The sequence below is a fragment of the Pseudochaenichthys georgianus genome, chromosome 20 (assembly GCF_902827115.2).
Source record: "Pseudochaenichthys georgianus chromosome 20, fPseGeo1.2, whole genome shotgun sequence".
NCBI lineage: Eukaryota > Metazoa > Chordata > Actinopteri > Perciformes > Channichthyidae > Pseudochaenichthys > Pseudochaenichthys georgianus.
In genome coordinates, this window is record NC_047522.1 from 14,159,651 (window position 1) to 14,178,696 (window position 19,046).

Sequence of the window (19,046 nt, forward strand, 5' to 3'; positions counted from 1 at the left end):
TCCGTTGTACAGACCGACGTTAACAGCAGCCCTGTCTGTGCACACGGAGACCGACTCTGTCGTCCGGTGATCTAACCGCCTTCTGGAAAAGCTTCACAAGTACGTCGGTACGCAAATGCGCTTTGTGACACAAGTGACGGTACGCATTTCAGATTACGCACATAACCTGCGTACCAGTTATGTGCACCCCTGTACCAGAGCCATAGTATTACTATTATATGGCTCTGCCCTGTACTACAGCAAGAGTATTCTCTGTCGGGACTTCCTGCAACAACACCACGCCGTTATCAAAGATGTTCTATTGAGAAGACGATCACTACGTGACAAACGTTTTCAAAACCGTGGCTCCTGAAATCGATCTGACTAACTGCTGTCTGTGCAATTTACTCCGCGCGAGTTGGCAGACTTTATTTTGCTTACTTTAACATCATTTTTCATGGTGGATTTCTTGGTATGGGTGTAGCCTACCCCAGCCATACCCTGGCGCTGCCACTGGTGGCACGTATGGGGCGGGCCATTCTGCACATGCGTTAAATGCGTTAAATATTTTAACGCAATTAATTCAAAAAATTAATTACCGCCGTTAACGCGATAATTTTGACAGCACTACTTAAAATATTAACTTTGTGTTACAAGTTTGAAGATGTCAGGGCAGGGAGGGTTCCCTGAATACATGCATTGTGGGAAATGATGCTGGGTATCTTGGCATCTGCAGCTTCCTTTATAACCAGTCATTTTTTAGCAATTTCTAAAAAAGCACCCGTATTCGAATCAACGGACAATACTAAAAAGCTAGTGTACTCCTAACTTAGTTTGTCAATATATTTCAGCTGCATAGACAAACAGCAGCAGTGACAATGCAGTTACCCAACAAAAAACTGTATAAGAAATAAGTATATCTATATTTTTAGAAAGTCTTAATGTAATCGCGCTGCTATTTGCTAGGATTTGGAATGCAGATTGCAACATTATAGGAAACTGCTTGATTTACTTGGTTTAGCTGTGAATTGCAGAGACAAGCAGCCTAAATAATAGTGCAACGTCTAAAGAGACACATTTCTGTCCTGCATTTGTTGCAAACATATTCAATTGAGGTATGCTTCCACACAATATTTAGTCGATGTTTTCCAATAGCTACAATAGTACCTTTTAGAAATGTGTCCAATCCTCTGTCATTACGCATGCATTCTGTGTGAATGCTTGTTTCATTCCCCGAGTAACAGCTTTCTTTCATTTTGAATCACAAGGACAGGGCTTCCTATAAGTGAAAGGAAAATGTGTCTGTTCTGCAACGGGTAGACCACAATGAAGCAACTTATAAGATGACACAGCACTAGCTGAATATCCCTTTCAAATCATCAGCCGTTTACTGGGCACCAAAGAGACCATTAAGAGTCATCCCCTCTACTTTAATTTCCCCAGTGACACGGTGATTACAGCCACAATGAAATCCGATGAATTGGACAAGAAAGCTGATGCGCTGAATGGTAAGGGTTGACCGAGGTTATGCCTTTCTTTCATGGTTTACATGAGGTTGAATCTTAAGCCTTGCGTTAATCATGCTGTAACTGTAATTCTTAAAATCCAGAGCTCAGTCAACACGATCAGTTGCACTAAGAATCTTTTTCTTGAAAAGGAGGATTAAAATAAACTGAGACAACATGTCAGAAAATGGGTAAACGGTGAAATCAGCTTCTTGTCATTTTTCTGAACAGATTCAAAGTGCCTCCCTTCCGCTGGGTAACGCATCGGGAGACAGCTGTCCGTATTTCCTTAAAGAAATTGATTTGTTGTTCAATTACCCAATAATTGTGACTCCCTGTGACATATATGGTATCAACGGATAAGGACTACAATAGATAAACAGAGCTTACTTTGCTTTAGATAATCACCAGAAGAGGGACAAAATGTGTGCTTGCCTAGTACAAAAAGGTAAATAACAGCACCCGAGAGCTGAGTACTACACAAAGCAGGAGATGCAGAGAATGAGGTGAGCTCCTGGGGCGCTTTATCTCATATTTCTGAGCTGAGTAATGACTGAAAGAGATTGCAGAGTATCCAGGCAGTAGTAGACAGGCTGTCAGCACCTCAGCTGGGTTTAAAAAGGGAGTACAGAGGAATGCACTGTCCTTGTACACACACAAAAATTGTAGCTAGGAACTGAGGCAAGCTAGATAATCTAGAAGCCACTTGAAAACAGCGTCAGAGTCACAGTAGCAATCTTAAATGTTATTTGGAAGCAGAAAGGGAGTGGCAGCGGATTAGTTTCATGGGAAATGTTTGAGGCGGTGAACTGGAAAAATTCCTCCAATTTCGACACCCATCCAGTCTGGCAATATAACGGCTATCAGCTAGGGCTGCTCGATTATGGCAAAAATCATAATCTCGATTAATTGGGTCAATAATTGTAATTGCGATTATTAAATGCGACTATTCTTTGACTTTGAAAACACCCATTTACTGGAGAAAAAAAATGTGAACAGTATGTTTTTAACAGTTGATTACCCTGAACTTTAAGTATAATTCACCTGAAAAATATATATAAATATATATATAAAAAAAAGAGGTAATAATTTAAAAAAAAAATCGTTTTATTTCGATTACGTTGTTTTCGTAATCGTTGCAAGCCATAATCGTAATCACGATTAAAATACGATTAATTGAGCAGCCCTAGCTGTCACTGAAGTCAAATGATGCTTTGTTTTAAACAAGGTGGTGCTTCCAGGGAGGAAAGGATTCAGATTTCCTCCCCGAGTATAGAAACTGTTCAGGGGTGAGAGGAGGTGTAGCTGCCCCTCCACCCAGAAGCAGAAATAGGAAATGGACAAAATGAGTATTCCTCCGAACATGACTAATAAAAGATCTGGGGAAGCGAGACCAAATTGTCTAAATCGAAACTCATGTGGGTTTTTCACAAAAGTTTTGGAACATCGCAAAAATATTACACAGGGACGAAAATAAAGACTACAATAACATGCTACATCTGTTCGTACGGCACCAAGTATGACAACTCTATACCGTGCAATCTGCCCCTGGATTTGTACAGCTGACAGGCACATTTGTGTTTATGTGCTCCCACTTGGCCAGAGGGGAAATGCACTCGAACTAAAAAAAAACGTTCAGGAATGTTTGGAATCCTGCAACATGTCTTCCAACTTTGAAGTGTTGCTGGAGAGCTCTGCTACAGTGTCAGGAATGAAAAACATACATTGTAAGGGAGCTACCAAACATTTTTCTGTATACTAAACAGTTTAGAAAAGATATAAGAGTTTTCCCTCAAAAACACAGACTAGGAGTGGTGCTTTGTGTAAGCTAAGAGCAGAGTGACTGTAAGTCCAGCTGGAAGGTCGAAGAGCTCTCATAGCACTTTGTATCGACTGCTGACCGCTGCAGACTGGACGTGGTGGGATAAGTGAGACAGCTGGGAGCTACTTCTCTGTGGGTGGTTATACTGATGGGGCTGTCTGACATTCAGCAGCTGATTGGGAATAAGGTGGAGCACTAATGAATATGATATAAGAAGAAAGACACATTTAGGATGTGGCTTTTTCCTGGTCAATTCCTGCTATAGTGCACACATTAGAAAACAGATGAACGGTCAAACCAAATGGTGACTTTGCCAGTTGCATCAAAAAGAGATAGCTTCTTTGTCGCTTCCTACTACGACATCCACTCTACTACATTTCGATGACATACCAAGTTCAGACATGTTCAAAATGCAGAGTCTCGCAAGAGCAATATTGATTGGAGCCATTATAGCAGGGAAGAACTAACATTTACCTTGTTACTTTACTTACTTAAATCCAAAGCAACACATATGATGTAACCAAATTCTTAACTATGTTTTAGAATTGCCCTTTTTCAAGACAGTCTTTTCTACTTCACCCGAGTGGCAATGGGACTTCAGATGTATTGTCATGCTAACGTCACTGTATGGCAGCATGGCGTTGAATGAATATGCTACATTCAGCCATGTTTTCTAGTTGTACCTCAAATAAACTGCTGTAAATCGCACTGAGGGTGTGAGGGCATGCAATACAGATGGATATTTCATTTTTAGGACTTTAAGGAAACTTTAGCTTCAAATAAAGTGACAGCTCCGATGCAGTTTAGAAAAGTTGCAGGGATATCGAGGAAACTAGTCAGTGTAAAGCTGTAGAAAGCTTATGCTTGCAATGAATATAACATGACTTCAAATAAATGTTGCAAATACTTCAGTTGTCCACCAGCAATCACTGACGCATGTATCCACTGCGAAAGGTCCTGCTCAGAACATAATCTTAGTTACAGTTACATTTGAGGATAACACTCATTCTAAAACAGATCTCATTAAAAACCTATTCAGAATCAGTTCACATCCAAACGTTTACATATGAGGCTGTGAGAAACTTAGCGCCACCTGAAAAGACCTTTGTGGTGAAAGCAACACTGGGACGTGTTAAGCATAAGTAAAACCTGCAGACTTAACTTTAATCCATTCTTGAGTTAGCTTGTAGCTCTTTGAAAAATAAAAACTCTGCAGTACACTATTTGAATTCCTAATTCCTCCAGGGCAGATGGAGGCTGACTGAAAGGCCATAAGGTCTACCTGACCTTGATGATCTGCCAGCGCACAATTAACAATTCCTTCAATATGTCAGGCAGGAGACACAAAGGGGAAGTGTGCACATGGAGGACACTCATTAACCTTTCAGCAGTGACTTGTGAAGGGGTTTGGCAGAAAGTTAAACTCCTGGAAAAACAAACTCAACTGATAAACAAATAAACACAACCACATGAGTATTTCAGAAGCTTTTCTTCCCGTTTGCTTCCTCATCCTGACACAGAAAGTGTTTGGGCAGATTCTTCACACTTTAACAGAAAAAGTGTTAGCTATCAATACAAACCTGACAAAGATGTCAATATAAGCCTAATTCCTCTAAACTCCTACAGTCTAACCAGACTTTAACAGATCAGTCCAACAGTTTGGACCAAGCCATCTCCGGTCAGCTGAGGGGGAAAGAGTGACAGGTGGTCCAAAAGGATGAATGGGCCCCAATTGTAGGCGGAGAGCCGCTATAGGCCTCAGCATGATGGGAGAAAAACCAGGCCACTCGGCAGAGGGAGAGATGGAAAGAGACTCAAAAAGAAGGACAGGAAACAGGGACTAACCCAGAGAGACAGAGCAGTGTTGAAAACAAATATACCACCGGCTCTCTTCCAGGGTAGCATTAATAATCCTGGAAAACAGGGCAGGACAGGTAAGGTTATATGACTAGGACACAGAGAGGACATATCTCCAGGACTCTCGCGAGGGGCTACCTGCATCGATTATCACATGTCAGCCCTCAGTTCAAAGCTGCTTATTTAGGAGCAGAACTAGAAATGTGCATCATGCTGGCTCAGCAGGGAGCGTCACATGCTCTCGAGCTTGCGACATTCATCCGATCTGACATATGACCTCTTGATTTTCCATACATCTTACTTCCATTTCCCTATTCCCTGGTACTGTATTCCGATTATTCAATGGCACAAAATCAATTTCAGAAAATATATTCAGTGTTTCCCACAGATCTGAAATATACTTGGGCGGGTGGTGGCAGCGGGTGGGGGGGGGGGTGCCCGAAAAAAACTTTTCATTCCTGTATAATCATTTTGCGCAACGATGGCACTGTTTGTCAGAGCACTTCATCCTTCTGGGATTTCATGAAGAACAGCTCCAACGCCTGTGTGTATGGGAACACCTCTGGTGCTGGTCCATTAACTGCCAGTGTTTCCCACAGATCTGTTTCCCACATATCTGAAATAGCGGTAGTGGTGGTAGCGGGGGGGGGGGGGTTGGGGGGGGGGGGTGGGGGGGGGGGTGACATGCAACAACATTAACCTTTCTGTTGGTCGCTTTTAGCAGACCCTTCACGCGATGGCAGAGCGAACAGGTACAGGCAGGGCCCATAATGATAGCCCTATAGTTTAAATCTACTACCCACACATGAACATATGGAAATGGATTACTATTTTAAAAATGTTATGTATTTATAAATGTATTTAGGAACCTATCCATGTGATTTTTAGTGGGGTCGACCTCAAATCCTCTATGGGGGTCCAGGGGCATGCCCCCCGGTAAGATTTTATTTTTTATTTTGGAGTTAAATGCATCAATCTGGTGCATTTTGAGGGGAAAATATAGAGACTAGATCTATGGAAACACCTATATTAAACAGAACTGTATACATTTCAATAATCATAAAATCATGGCCATAACCAATAACATACCATTTCCAATATGAAAAAAACACTGAAACTTGTTTATTAATTTATTTTTGGTTCATTTATAGTTGTGAGTGTGTCTGTGCTCCTGAATCAGCCTCTCCCGTCTCCCTCCTCTCCCCCCTGCTCCTCTTTGAGGCAGCAGCAAAGACTAGTTTTCTCTCAACAAGTTTTAAAAGTGTATCTTACCTTTTTTCACCTTAATATGTGTTTACATAACTGGTGACCACACCGTTTGAGACCCACTGAGAACTTAGACTAAGTTAACTATCTAAACACTCAGAGAGTCCTTTACCTCACCTGCGCTGAGCTTATCCCGAGCTTGAATGACACACAGAGACCAATCAAGGGCTTTGATTTATGATCTGTATGACAGTGGCCATGTCGGCAGGCCACATCATGTGGACAGCCAGTCACCCTGTGTGAGGCAGGCCACCTAACAGGCCAGAAGGAGGCAAGATCAGTGCAAGGGAGCGAGCGATCATTGTCCACAAGTTAATCGATCGCAGATGGCGTCGTGGTCACGAACGAATAAATAAAAAATTATTAAAAAAAAAATTATACAAAAAATATTAAAAAAAACAAAACCTAAATGGGTCGCGAAATATACTTGGGCGGCCGTTAATATACCTGGGCGGCCCGCCCAAGTATAGTCTATGTGTGGGAAACCCTGATATTACCCACATGTTTTGTAAGTGGAAGGATAAATACAGTATGTGGCTATTTTGAAACGGATATGATGGGGCTACAATATATTATGATATATATATATATATATATAGATATGAGATATCAAGCCATATGCTCAAAGAATAACATGTAACCAAGCTTTAAATACCAATAGGCTGCTGACACAAGAGGTTTTTAAATGAGGTATTGTACTTGTCAGTACTATCAATTGACTGTTTGACAGTGTTTAAACAATTCATTACTTTATCAATGAAATTAATAAAGAAGCATCTATGGCAAAATATGATCAATATCAGAGCTCGCAATTACATAAATGGATTGTTTAAATTGCTCTTAGACTTAATCCCAAAGATATTTGATTTACAATCATATGAAAAAGGAAGGCTACACATCCATAAGATGCCTATACATTTTATGTCAATAAATCAATCAAAAACAGCCTAGTATCTAAAAAAAAAAAACATCCCTCTCAGTGTGTCTTCCTGCCAACATGGCCATGTGGCCTACTCTGCATACAGTGCATGTGTCCTTGTCCCAGAGGTTAAACAAAGTGACAACACCGAAAATGAGCCAAATAAATGTAAATAGGGCAGCAGGTAACATTTTGTTTTTCTTCAGTGAGACTACCCTGAATGGATGAGAATAAATAAGAAAAAATAAATAAGAAACACTAGATCCGTCAGATTCATCTCTGTGCGTGTATCTTCATTTTAAAAGGGCGTTTTGGCTCTATTTTTAAAGGCACTTCCTGAAGGCATTTCCAGGGAGGTAGTCTCCGGTCAGCGGGGCAAACAGGAAACATAACTCTGAGCTGTCAGTGTGTCATAAGTTACACACAGTTTTAAACACTCAAACAAAAGTCACTATCAAGTAGAAAAGTAGGGCAGTGATTTGTTTTCTCCATCTGCTTCAGCCTGCTGAGCCACACTACGAGTCACTGAACACTTCCAACACCACAGCCTCCATGACAGGAACACAGAGAGGAGAGGAGGGATGGAAATGTGAAGGAGGAGTGGTGAAAGGACGAGCCGATTCATGCTGAGGCATGTTGATATGTGCGGGGTTTAGTTCAGAGTGCACAGTGTATGCGTCTGTGATTGTGTGTGTGTCTGTCTGAGGCAGAGAGAGAGTGTATCTGCAGCACACAGAGAGGGATTATGAAAAGTGCACTGTTAGTCTGACACTCGTTTCACACAGAGCGCCCAACGTGTGCCCAAAAGCCTAAAATCCTAGTTTATTTACATCAGCGTTTAAAAAGAGTGCTCCAACTAAACACAAGGACAGACGCACAACACATTTGATAGCCTTTAGCTTGTGTTAGATCACATACTGTACATCCTTTTACATCTTTTTAGTTCGGATCTTGGTTCAGATGTTTATCTTTTGATGATATATGATCGTTATGGAGCCTCTTCCATTTACCAAACACTGAAATGGTGATGGATAATACAGAGTAGGGCTGCTCGATTATGGCAAAAACCATAATCTCGATTATTTGGGTCAATAATTGTAATTGCGATTATTAAATGCGATTATTCATTGACTTTGAAAACATCCATTTATTGGAGAAATAAAATGTGAACTGTATGTTTTTAACAGTTGATTACCCTGAACTTTAAGTATGATTCAACTTAAAAAAAAAAAAAACATTTATTGAGCAGCCCTAATACAGAGGTTGTCAGATGTAAATATAATTTCAGTTCCTTATTGAACAAGGATGCATCCTCGTGTTTTAATAATGTAGATTGTCTACGTTGTCTAACTGTAAGTTAGTTTGGACAAAGTACTGGCTAATGAGCAAGATAACTGTGTCAGTATTGACCTTAAATATAGGGCCATGGATTTAAAAGCCAGTACTTCTAGCAATACAGATAAAAACCGTATAGTTATTCCTATTGTTTCATCTAACAAATGCAAAGTTATACATTGAATCAGGTATTATCTAACCAATTCAGCACCTATGTTTTGTGGAATACCAAAGTCAACTTCTAGTAGTTTACAATAATCTCTGCGCCAGACACATCTCCTTATTTGTCAGTATGTAGGTTTGCCATCCAGCACTACAAAAAAGTAAGGGTTGTCATTTTGCTAGGAATGTGCTTTAAAAAAGTCATCAATGATCAGCGACAAAGTTGGGCTATTAGAAACTGTTGTTTGGACAGAAAATACCAGCAGTGCTAATCTTCAAAACTCCCTGCAAAAAAGTTTGGTGAACATTTTACAACAAAACATTCCTTCTACTTTCTTATAGATCTTGTTACTGAGTCATTATGGGAAATCAGTTTTCAATGGCCCTATCTCATTTCAGAGTGTGCTGTGGTAATCCACAACAAGGACATTTAGTTATTACCCTGTATTAAAACCATCATGGGGAGAAACAAAATAACGTCATCAACTTCATTAAGGGGCACAATGGATCGACCATGATAAGCTTCTTGTTCTGTAGTGTCTGCGAGGATTACAGCAACATTCAGAGCTGAGCTTCACAATACCACATCATCCGAGGACAATACAAAAACTAAATTACAGGGAGTCCTTGGGGAGTACAGCTGGAATGGACACACCCTCTGCAGCTGACATTGTGGGTTGTGTGTCTTCCTGTTAAAACATTTGTTTTCACAAACCACAGTTTGTGTGTCACTCAGTGCACTTTCAAAAAGCAGCTCTGGCTTTTTTAGATGTGGCTTACCACAGATATATTTACACGAAAATACAAAATGATGTATGAAGTTTCGCTGAGTCATTTCATTATGAGACATGTAAAATAATCCTTAGTAAACTATCAAAACAGGAACTTTAATTACAGAATGAGCTACTTTGGCAAAAATAACTAAAATAACCGGGGAGAAAGCTGTGATTAAAACCAAAGTAAGGTCTGTTCCCATGAATAAGTTGAGAAAAATCAATACCTCCAACCTTTATTGACCAACTAACAAAGGCTTTACATTCCTCCCTCAGTCTTGTTGCAAGCCTGCAAACCAAGCTTAAATAAACTCTCCATAAAGCTGCCTTCCACAGATTTCGACGCATTTATAAGGCTTTAATGTGGCATTCAAATGTGTTTAATAGTTACATATAATTCAGCAACAATAAAAGCCATGCACTGGCATAGAATAGTGCTTGCAAGTCAATAATGTAGCCAATACACCTCCAATGTTTTATTTCTGTACTATCCCAATGGGGACTGTTGTGGTTTTAAATGGTGAGTTTAATGACCTTATGGAATGGCATGGACTGCTCTGTGCTACTACAATATTCATGTAGACGTGTACTGTCAATGTGACATTTAGTTTCCCACAAATCTAGGTTTGCATGTCAATGCCAACCAATGTCCTGGTCAATGTCAATAAGGGGGAAAAACTATATAAAATATCTTGCTGGTGTCTTTAAATAAAAAAATAAAAAATTGTAACAGCTAAAACTTGCTGCTGTAACGTTAACACTCAAAGGCCTCCCTATCAGCAGTGAGAGTGGAAGCAGTTTTTGAACCGACCCACTGTAATAATAAAAAAGTATATACACTCTCAGTAAACGGAATAAATGTGATTAATAGTTCGAAAAGATACAATATATCTAAATATCCCGCAGTTGTAAAGGCATCAGACTGGTATTACAGCTCTAAGCTTTGGGCGGAGGAGATCATTCCGGCTTCTTTATCCACATTTCCTGTCCCAACAACCAATTCAATCCGGAGCTTTTCACGACAAAAGGAGGTTGAAGATAACGTGCTAACTCACTTACCTGGACATAATTGTTCTCGCAGTAGTCTGCTACTCTGGTAAGGTTTTGGTAACTCTCCACAAGCGCTCTTTTACCGGCTGGAATCTCTTCCTCTAACAACATTTGTAGCTCTGCCATCTTACATCTCCCCACAGAGCCTCCCTTCCCTGTGCTGCTTCCCTTTGATTCAAACAACCACTAGCCCAGCTCCGCTTCGGAAAAAAAAATCCTCTCCGCCTGCTATTGTGGGATTCCTGCCCTCGCTTTGGCGTAACCTCAACCCGAAGATCGTATGTGCACGGGAAGAGTACTCGCTAGGATCAGTGTTTTCTCTGCTAGCAAGGCATCAGCATTATGTGTGGAAGTACATTTACTCACAACTGACAACTTTTACTAGTTCTAAGGTATGTATTGTCATGTGCACAACAACTCTACAGAAGAAGCCCTTCGCATTTAAATGATGGATATCAGGCTTACACATCAACGTGGTACATACCCATTAATGCAATATTTGTAATATAATATACATGTTTGCAAAAGTGGTCATTCTGCACAATGAGAACTTACTTTAGTACTTTACGTATGTTGATGGCTGCAATAATACGTTTGTACTTGAGTAAAGATTTGAATGGTCATGTTGTATTACTGATGTTCACATATTAGCCTACTGCTAAGTCTACTTAAGTATAGATCTGAGGTATTTGTACACATTTGACAACCGGAACTAGTTAATTTTGACATTTTCTCTTGCATAATATGTTTCAAGTTTAACAGTAACTCAATTATCAAACTGATTGTTGTACATTTTTGACAAATTGCAGATCTAGATATTTTTACGAAGATGTGTGGTGATCGGAATTAAAGACAAAGTGAGAGCTCCTGTTGTTCACTCCCGTCCACCGATCACCCTTCCAACTGTAGAAAAAACATGGATCCCGCTTAGGGAGTTGTGGTAAATGTAGTTCTACCCTAAACTGTTACTATGTGTATAGTTTATATTATATAAAGATCGCATTTAAATATTATACACTAACATGTCTTATTCTATAGCTTGAAATACTCTTCTTGTTTATTCAGTACATGGTTTGTTTTTATCCAAAAGCCGCTTTCAGTTCTTAAAGCCTGCTCCAAACTACATTTTCACGCAAAGGATTGTGGACCTAGTAGGAAATGTTGATATCTAGTAGAAGACAACAATTACCAGAGTGCATCTCTATCTGGCATTATACACTGTTGATGGCGTCTGGTCGAAGGCTAAAGACAGGTCGCCGTCTGACAAACAGATAGAACGGTATTTTACATTAACGGTACGTATCATCGGCTTAGAGCTTTTTCGTCGACAGTTTATAAATAAATGTTGTATTTGTCACACATATATAGGCAGTTTGACGTGTGTCGCATAGCTTATTGTGTGTCCTAGAAACACAACCTATTGGTGGTCACACCAGACTGTAAATACAACAACTTGCCAGTTTAGCTAGTCGCATTAGCATAACAAAAGTCTGGCTGTATGCAACAACTGTTATAAAGAGCTAGCATACATGTTATTGTGGAAGTCCGCTTTTCGCATATTAGTTCTCATATTTTAACGTATGTTTATGTACTGTCTTTCTGTAGGTTTTTTGTTAACAATCTCAGTTTGACACAATGGAGGTGGAGAGTGTGGAAGTGGAGGATGAGAGGCGTTTGACCCTCGTGAGGTTCGAGGCTGCATTAAAAGTGATTAAGAGTTTACCCCCGAATGGTAAGTGAACAAAACAGTCGATATTTACATCATTTAGACCAGTTCAAGGATTTAAAATAGGGTACACACAGAATGGTGTCAGGCATAGTCTGGTGCAGTGCAACAGCTTGGTCTACTTTTGAGCTCGTGCGATTTAAAAGGCCTAATCCACTTTACTAACAGTGTGCAGAGATTTGCTTTAGTGCCAGCAATCTACAACCTATTGCAGGATACATGTTTAAGTCACATTTTGTTTAATGAAATGTCTCTTATTTTCCTCAGGTCCCTTTCAGCCATCCAATGATATGATGCTCAAGTTCTACAGTTATTATAAACAAGCCACTGTTGGTGCATGCAATATACCCCGACCTGGCTTCTGGGATGCAGTTGGCAAAGCGAAATGGTAATTATACTGTCAGTCAATTAGTTTGTAATGTTATTATCTTAATACACATAGGTCATTACATTCTTTGAACAGTTTATGGGGAAAACATTAGTGTCTTACAATGTTCTCTGAATCTGCTGACATTTAATTCAGCATAAACCAGCGAGTGTTTGTGCATATTGCACAACATGGCCCACTTTGACCTCACTGTGCAATACGACACAGTACAATTATCTCCTCTGGGGGTCAGGCTCTACTGATTCTCTCTCTTTAATCTTAAATTGTGTTAGGGGATCTTTGGACTCTTGGAATGTAACCTCTTACCCACTAGCCTGCACAGTTTCTCCCATGGTCCCATCAGGGTGGTGATTTGCAAGTTTATCAAAAACTGTAAAAACGCTTGTTTTAAGGTGGAGTCTGAGATATTTATTCTCAAACCCATACAAATATCCCCTCCACATTCACTTTTTTGCAATAATGTTGTGTGAAACTTTATTTTGATCCTAGCCAGGTAAAATTTGATTTGATTCTAATTGCAGACAATACCAATTTAAGGAATAACTTTTATATAACTGGTATTCATTTACCAATGAATAGTTACATTTCAGTCGACCTTTGAACCTCTGTCTAGACACATTAACCTTACATCAACTGAGCTTGTTTACAAACAAAAACTGGCACAGAGGTCTTCAAAGCAAATCTTCTCGTTGGCATTGATGCTTTACAGGTTATACTTGTTTAAGTTGTATCATAATGCTGTTTTTGTTTTAATGTGATAGGGATGCGTGGAGCTCTCTTGAAGATATGTCAAAAGAAAAAGCAATGGCAGGCTACGTTGATGAAATGAAGCTGGTATGTTACTTTTCCTGACCATGTAACGATTGCATAATATAGTATATTAAAGTCAAACCTTTTATTGTTATTGTTTTGAGCTAAACATCACTGTCATTGACACTGCATTTGTTGCTGTATTTGATGCGTAGATCCTGGAAGGTATGCCCATGACAGATGAGGTGGAGGAGTTACTACGTGTCCTCGGCCCCTTCTATGAGCTGATTGACGATAGGAAAAAGATCACACAGATATCAGACCTGAGCATGGGTAGGTTTTTAATCACCACCTTTTACTTGGCGCGTCATGTCAATAACAGCATGTGGATCTTAACCTTTTTATAATTTGCCTATTTTTATATGCTCAGCCCGTTTGACACAGTTTGCTAGGCAAATGGATGGCAAGTATATTGCTGTGTACATATTTGAGTCTGGTGATATAGTTTTAGTGAAATAGTATCTGTCTGGAGTTGTAGATTAGATGCTTTTGGTGCTTAGTAGCAGTCAAGTTGCACTTGGTGGATTAGTGTTACAGAACATGGGTCTTATTACATTTACATAAACTACACAAGGGTTTTGCAAGCATCCTTGGTCTAAGTCGTTACCTAATTTTGATTTATTGATTGATTGATTGATTGATATACTTTATTAATCCCCGTGGGGAAATTGTTTCTCTACATTTGACCCATCCTAATGTTAAGAGCAGTGGGCAGCCATTTTGAACAGCGCCCGGGGAGCAGTGTAGGGAACGGTGCCTTGCTCAGGGACACCTCGGTAGCACTTGGTCTTGCCGGGACTTGAACTGGTGACCTTCCAGTTGCCAAGCCAAGTCCCCTATAGACTTCGCCACCACCGCCATTTAAATCTTCACGTTAATAAAGTATTAGTAACCTTAACCTCAAAGGAAGCATTCCTTTGTGTTTATGGTATTGAAATGAAATCATTTTTTCTGCACAGGGTTTGGTTCAATGGTGAATGCAATGCCATCGAAGAGCATCGCAAAGAGCATCATCAGAACAATGAAGATGAACGGCAACCTGGAGACTCGTCCTGCCAGGCTCAAGGCAAAGGAAGTGAAGGAAAAGTCAGAGGAAGAAACACAGGATGAAGAAGAGGAGGAGGAGGAAGTAGAGGAGGAAGAAGAAGAGGAAGAAGAAGAAGAAGAGGAGGAAGAAGAAGAAGTGAAAGATGAAGTGATAAAGGAGGTCAAAAAAGGTAACTACGTTATCAATACTGTATTATGTATATGTAACTACATTTAGTTGACTTTTTTGGGGATTCATTTCAGACAAGAAATCAGCAGTTTCTCAACCAAAGAAGAAGAGTTCAACCAAGAGTCACAAAGTGCCTCTTTCCAATGGTAAAGTGTCCAACGGGGTCACCCATCTGACCAATGGGAGTCATCCCAAGGGCGGTCTGAACGGTGTCCCCTCTCAGGAGGGCTCAGTCGCTGAGCCTCTGCTCAACGGTCACCACACAGGTGAGGTCAGCTATGACAGCTTTCTGTTCTCTTATAAATCTTGCATTGTGTTTCTGAGGACTGTGCACCATGTGATCAATTAAACTGCTAAACAGAGCTGTGGCAACTCAGGGACTGAATCTTAGCACTTTACACATCAGCTGCTCCTTTTAATGGACTCAATTATTGGATCAAATGGCAAAACTAAAATATAGTGAATGCTGCTTTCCTCCATGCCACTTAGTTACATTCCAGTATGAGTCTGAGCTTCTTTTTTCCCCTCTTCTTGCCCGTTGTACTGATGTCAGATCCTGGTTTAGATGTGTCTGGTCCCAGTCAGCTGGCCAGTGACTCAGACAGCGAAGTCTATTGTGATTCTGTGGACCAGTTCGGACAGGAAGAGGCAAGTAGCACCTTAAAACTGTTTAGCACAGTGTTTGTAGCTACTTAGCTGTCATACATGAATATTTAATGTACATCTTCTCCAGAGCTCAGAGCATAACCAGTCTTTGGACGACCTGGATGAAGACGAGAACCACGTCTTGTCCCCTTTAGAGGAGCCCCAGGACGATGTTGACGGTGCACCAGAGGGCATCATGTGTGGAGGAGAAGATGGAGAGAATGGTGGAACAGTGTCGCAGAGACAGAGACTGAATGCAGACATGTCTAACAGCTCTTTGGTCAGTAGAGAAGGAGGTAAGGTTTTCTTAAATAGGGCATTTATGCTCCACACAGCATTCCGAAGAAGGCAACTGTACATTTTAATTTTTTTGGCTGTTTGCACAACAAGTAATTTCTGTGTTTTTAGGCTTCAGCTCTCCAGACCATGGCTCTGGATCTCTGATGCCCATGTATGGTGGTGGAGATGGGGACAGGGAGCGCTGGGGGGGGGCTGTCACACCCGGAGGAAGCCTGAATGAGCAGATAGTTGTAGCGTTGGCTAGACTGCAGGAGGACATGCAGAGCGTCCTGGACAGGCTGCACACCCTGGAGGCTCTGACTGCAAGCCAGGTCAGACCCCTCTGTCCTCTCATCATGATAAGAAAAACATCTCTGTTAATTTTCTGGAATCTGAATACTTTTTAGGATTAGGCTATTGCCTGACAAAATAAGCTGTATAAATATGTGAACTAGGAACCTGAAAAATTATATTGGTATTGTTTTACTATCTTCTACCATTTTATAAACCTTTAACAACAACCACGTACTACTTCCTGTGCTTTTAAACGGCAGGTAAAGTCTATAAATATCTCCCAGATGCAGCTATTTGAAACCATTAAGGGGCAGCTTCAGTCGATGCGTGTACATCAACCGCACTTTCAATTTAGAATCAACCATATAGAAAATCTTCCATTCTTCGTTCAAAACGTTTAACCTTTTTCATTGAGCATTAAGGGGCAAAGTACCCCGTCTAAAAATAGCATAGATTAGGCTTGGATAAATAAAACCCTTATACTTTGTCTTTGGCACTGTAGACATTCAGACTTTTGTTCTTTTATTTTTGATTCCTTACCCTGCAGGCAAGATCAATGTCTCTGTCTCCAACTTGTGGATCAACCCCGTTGAGTAAGAAGAATCGGGTAAGCAGTTTTACTTATTGTACTTATTGTAAGTCGCTTTGGATAAAAGCGTCAGCTAAATGCAATGTAATGTAATGTAATTTTAAAATACATTTTACTATATATATATATATATATATATATATATGCTTATTTGAAAGATGTATGATCATTAATGGTAACCTAAATGATTTGAACTAATCCCAATTGGTATTAATTATTCATATTTCCCCCCAGAAACCATCCTGGTGGCCTTTCGACATTTCTCCGACCAGTTTGGCCTTTGCTGTTATTTGGCCCTTTGTTGTACAGTGGCTAATCCGCCTATACCTGCAAAGGAGGAGAAGGTATTTTTTTTTAAAGAAAGTTATAATCTTCAATATTAAAATGTGTATTTGTTAAACCATATTTAACTTCTTAACTTTCTTATTCCCTTTAGAAGAATCAACTAAAACCTGCTCACACCCATGCACATAGAGGATACAGAGGAGTCCTCTAAATGTCTTTGGTTGGGTTGCTAATGGCTGTAACTTGCCCCTGCTTAGACCCAGCCCAGCAATTTGCTTTTGCACTATGAAGAAGGAGCCTAGAGTAATGAGTGAGAGGGAGCCATCTCTCAAGTAGTGTGGATGTGGAATCAAATAGTAACATGAATGTAAGGAGTTGCAGCCTGTGATTGTACACGCTTTTTAAGATGATGCCACTGGACCAGATTATTTTTCTCTAAGAAATGGTTTGTGTTGAGAGGTGGAACTCATAGAGTCAACGTTTCCTGCTTGTTTATAAACCAACGACAGCAGGATCTCAATTACAGCTCTGGGAGAATAAAATTAAGAGACCACTGCACATTTTTCTTCAATCGCAATCTCTACATGTATGTCAGCCATTCCATTCTAGTGTCTGTTGAATTCCAACACAGATACATGTTGTCAGTAGTTTATAAAATAAACACATACCTATAAATAGTGAAACCAGAGAAACTGATGATTTTGCAGTGGTCATTATTACACATTTTTCCAGTGCTGTATTTCTATAACTAAGGCTGTATTGCACATAAAATGGGCTTGATACATATTTTTCTTTTAAACGTAGTGCTTGATGTGGTTAAACATTTTCACAATTCTCTGTCATTAGTTGCCCAGGCAATGCTGCTATAATAATTGTAGTTCAGAAGGGAGGACTGAAAAATGAAGTGTAAAAATATATTGATATGTGAGATGTTTTTTTAATTCTGAGATTAATTTAATATTTATTGCTTTTAGAAAGTTACAATGAAGGCATTGCTCACCAGATTTCAGCAGTATACATTAGGTTTTCGTGGCCACTAAGTTGTATGTGTATGTTAGACAAGGTTATTAATATGCTTTCATCACCTGTCCTGCTGCATATCAATCTGTGTTTTGTCATATTGGTATTTACTTCAAATTGTTTTCCAAATCGAAGAAGTGCCTCATCATTAAGGTACATTTATACTGTAGGTGGCATTATGGTTTCTTACATTGAGAAATTGTAGCATAATTGTTGCTGTGCTGGACCAAATTATCACTAATCATAATACTTTAGCCTTTAGGTGATGAAAATGAGAATCTACACAGCTGTCCAATTATTAATACATAATACTTGTCACTGTTGTTTGACCTGTCAAGTTTTTCTATATTGTATAATTTTAATGCGTAATGTAATATGTTTGTGCAAAGATTTTGTGAGTGATATGGTTAACATGATGTGTGCAAATAAGTGAGATCTATGTACATTATATACAATAGCTGTACAGTTCAGATTAAAATGCAGTATTTTAATTGCATTCTCATGTATTATGGATATAGAATACTATATAATTTACAGGTTTTGCATCTGCAATAGCACTAATCTTCCAGAGCCATTATGTTTTAATAAAGTAGTAATAGTTTATCTTTCTACTAAAATTGTGCTAAAGTTTAATAGCCCTCTGCCTGTGGACAGTGGTGTTTGCATGTGATAATCCAAGCCTCAAATAAAGTTTTCATAAACTATGTTGTTGTTTCCAGTATCTTTTGAAAGGAATTGTATGATATTTAGAGCTGTCTTTTCTAAAATTGGTGAGAAGACTGAAAACGGTTCATATTGTACCGTAAAAATGTGCTACAGCTAGCAGAGCTTTAGCTTAGCTCAGCATAAACAGCTTGAAAAAGGTTAGCTTCAAACAGTAACAAATTATCATGACAGCACCTGGTTAAAAAAAACCTCTGTAAAGCTTTAATTTTTCAATGTTAAACTTTGTATTGATTTAAAAAAAAATGATAGGCCTATATAAGCTATATAGCTTTGGGCGGAACCAACTAAGCATTGCTAGCTAACTGGCTGCTACTCTTGCATAACCAGACATCTCAAAATTGCTTGAGAAAGGAGCTGCCAACTGTATATTCATATTTATCTTATTTAAATTTTGTTAAAA

At 39.5% G+C, this 19,046-nt stretch overlaps 2 protein-coding genes across 12 annotated transcripts in view; one reads left to right on the forward strand and one right to left on the reverse strand.

Annotated features, from left to right (window-relative positions):
• The window catches only part of abi1a (abl-interactor 1a), a 55,364-nt gene extending 44,442 nt beyond the window's left edge, over nt 1-10,922 (reverse strand). For 4 of the 11 annotated variants that reach the window (XM_034108429.2, XM_034108423.2, XM_034108426.2 and 1 more), the window contains exon 1: nt 10,678-10,919. In XM_034108429.2, coding sequence (XP_033964320.1) covers nt 10,678-10,794 — 117 coding nt within the window. In that variant the 5' untranslated portion in view covers nt 10,795-10,919. Of the gene's footprint in view, nt 1-10,677 lie in introns of all 11 variants that reach the window. The other 7 variants (XM_034108421.2, XM_034108419.2, XM_034108420.2 and 4 more) reach the window with 4 other exon arrangements.
• A 934-nt stretch (nt 10,923-11,856) lies between these two features.
• acbd5a (acyl-CoA binding domain containing 5a) lies at nt 11,857-18,624 on the forward strand. Its single transcript, XM_071206906.1, has 13 exons — nt 11,857-11,963; nt 12,274-12,400; nt 12,662-12,782; nt 13,544-13,616; nt 13,748-13,865; nt 14,552-14,809; nt 14,883-15,074; nt 15,362-15,456; nt 15,542-15,749; nt 15,862-16,064; nt 16,574-16,633; nt 16,850-16,959; nt 17,052-18,624. Exons 2-13 carry the CDS (start codon nt 12,304-12,306, stop codon nt 17,062-17,064), a joined length of 1,548 nt encoding a protein of 515 aa, XP_071063007.1. The 5' UTR covers nt 11,857-11,963; nt 12,274-12,303; the 3' UTR covers nt 17,065-18,624.
• The last annotated feature ends 422 nt before the right edge of the window (nt 18,625-19,046 follow it).

Excerpts from the sequence above, each read along its gene's own strand:
- acbd5a (XM_071206906.1), top strand. The coding sequence starts at position 12,304 with ATGGAGGTGGAGAGTGTGGAAGTGGAGGATGAGAGGCGTTTGACCCTC. Across the intron at positions 12,783-13,543 it reads GCAGTTGGCAAAGCGAAATG|GGATGCGTGGAGCTCTCTTG; the intron begins GTAATTATACTG and ends TTAATGTGATAG. Across the intron at positions 15,457-15,541 it reads ACCAGTTCGGACAGGAAGAG|AGCTCAGAGCATAACCAGTC; the intron begins GCAAGTAGCACC and ends CATCTTCTCCAG.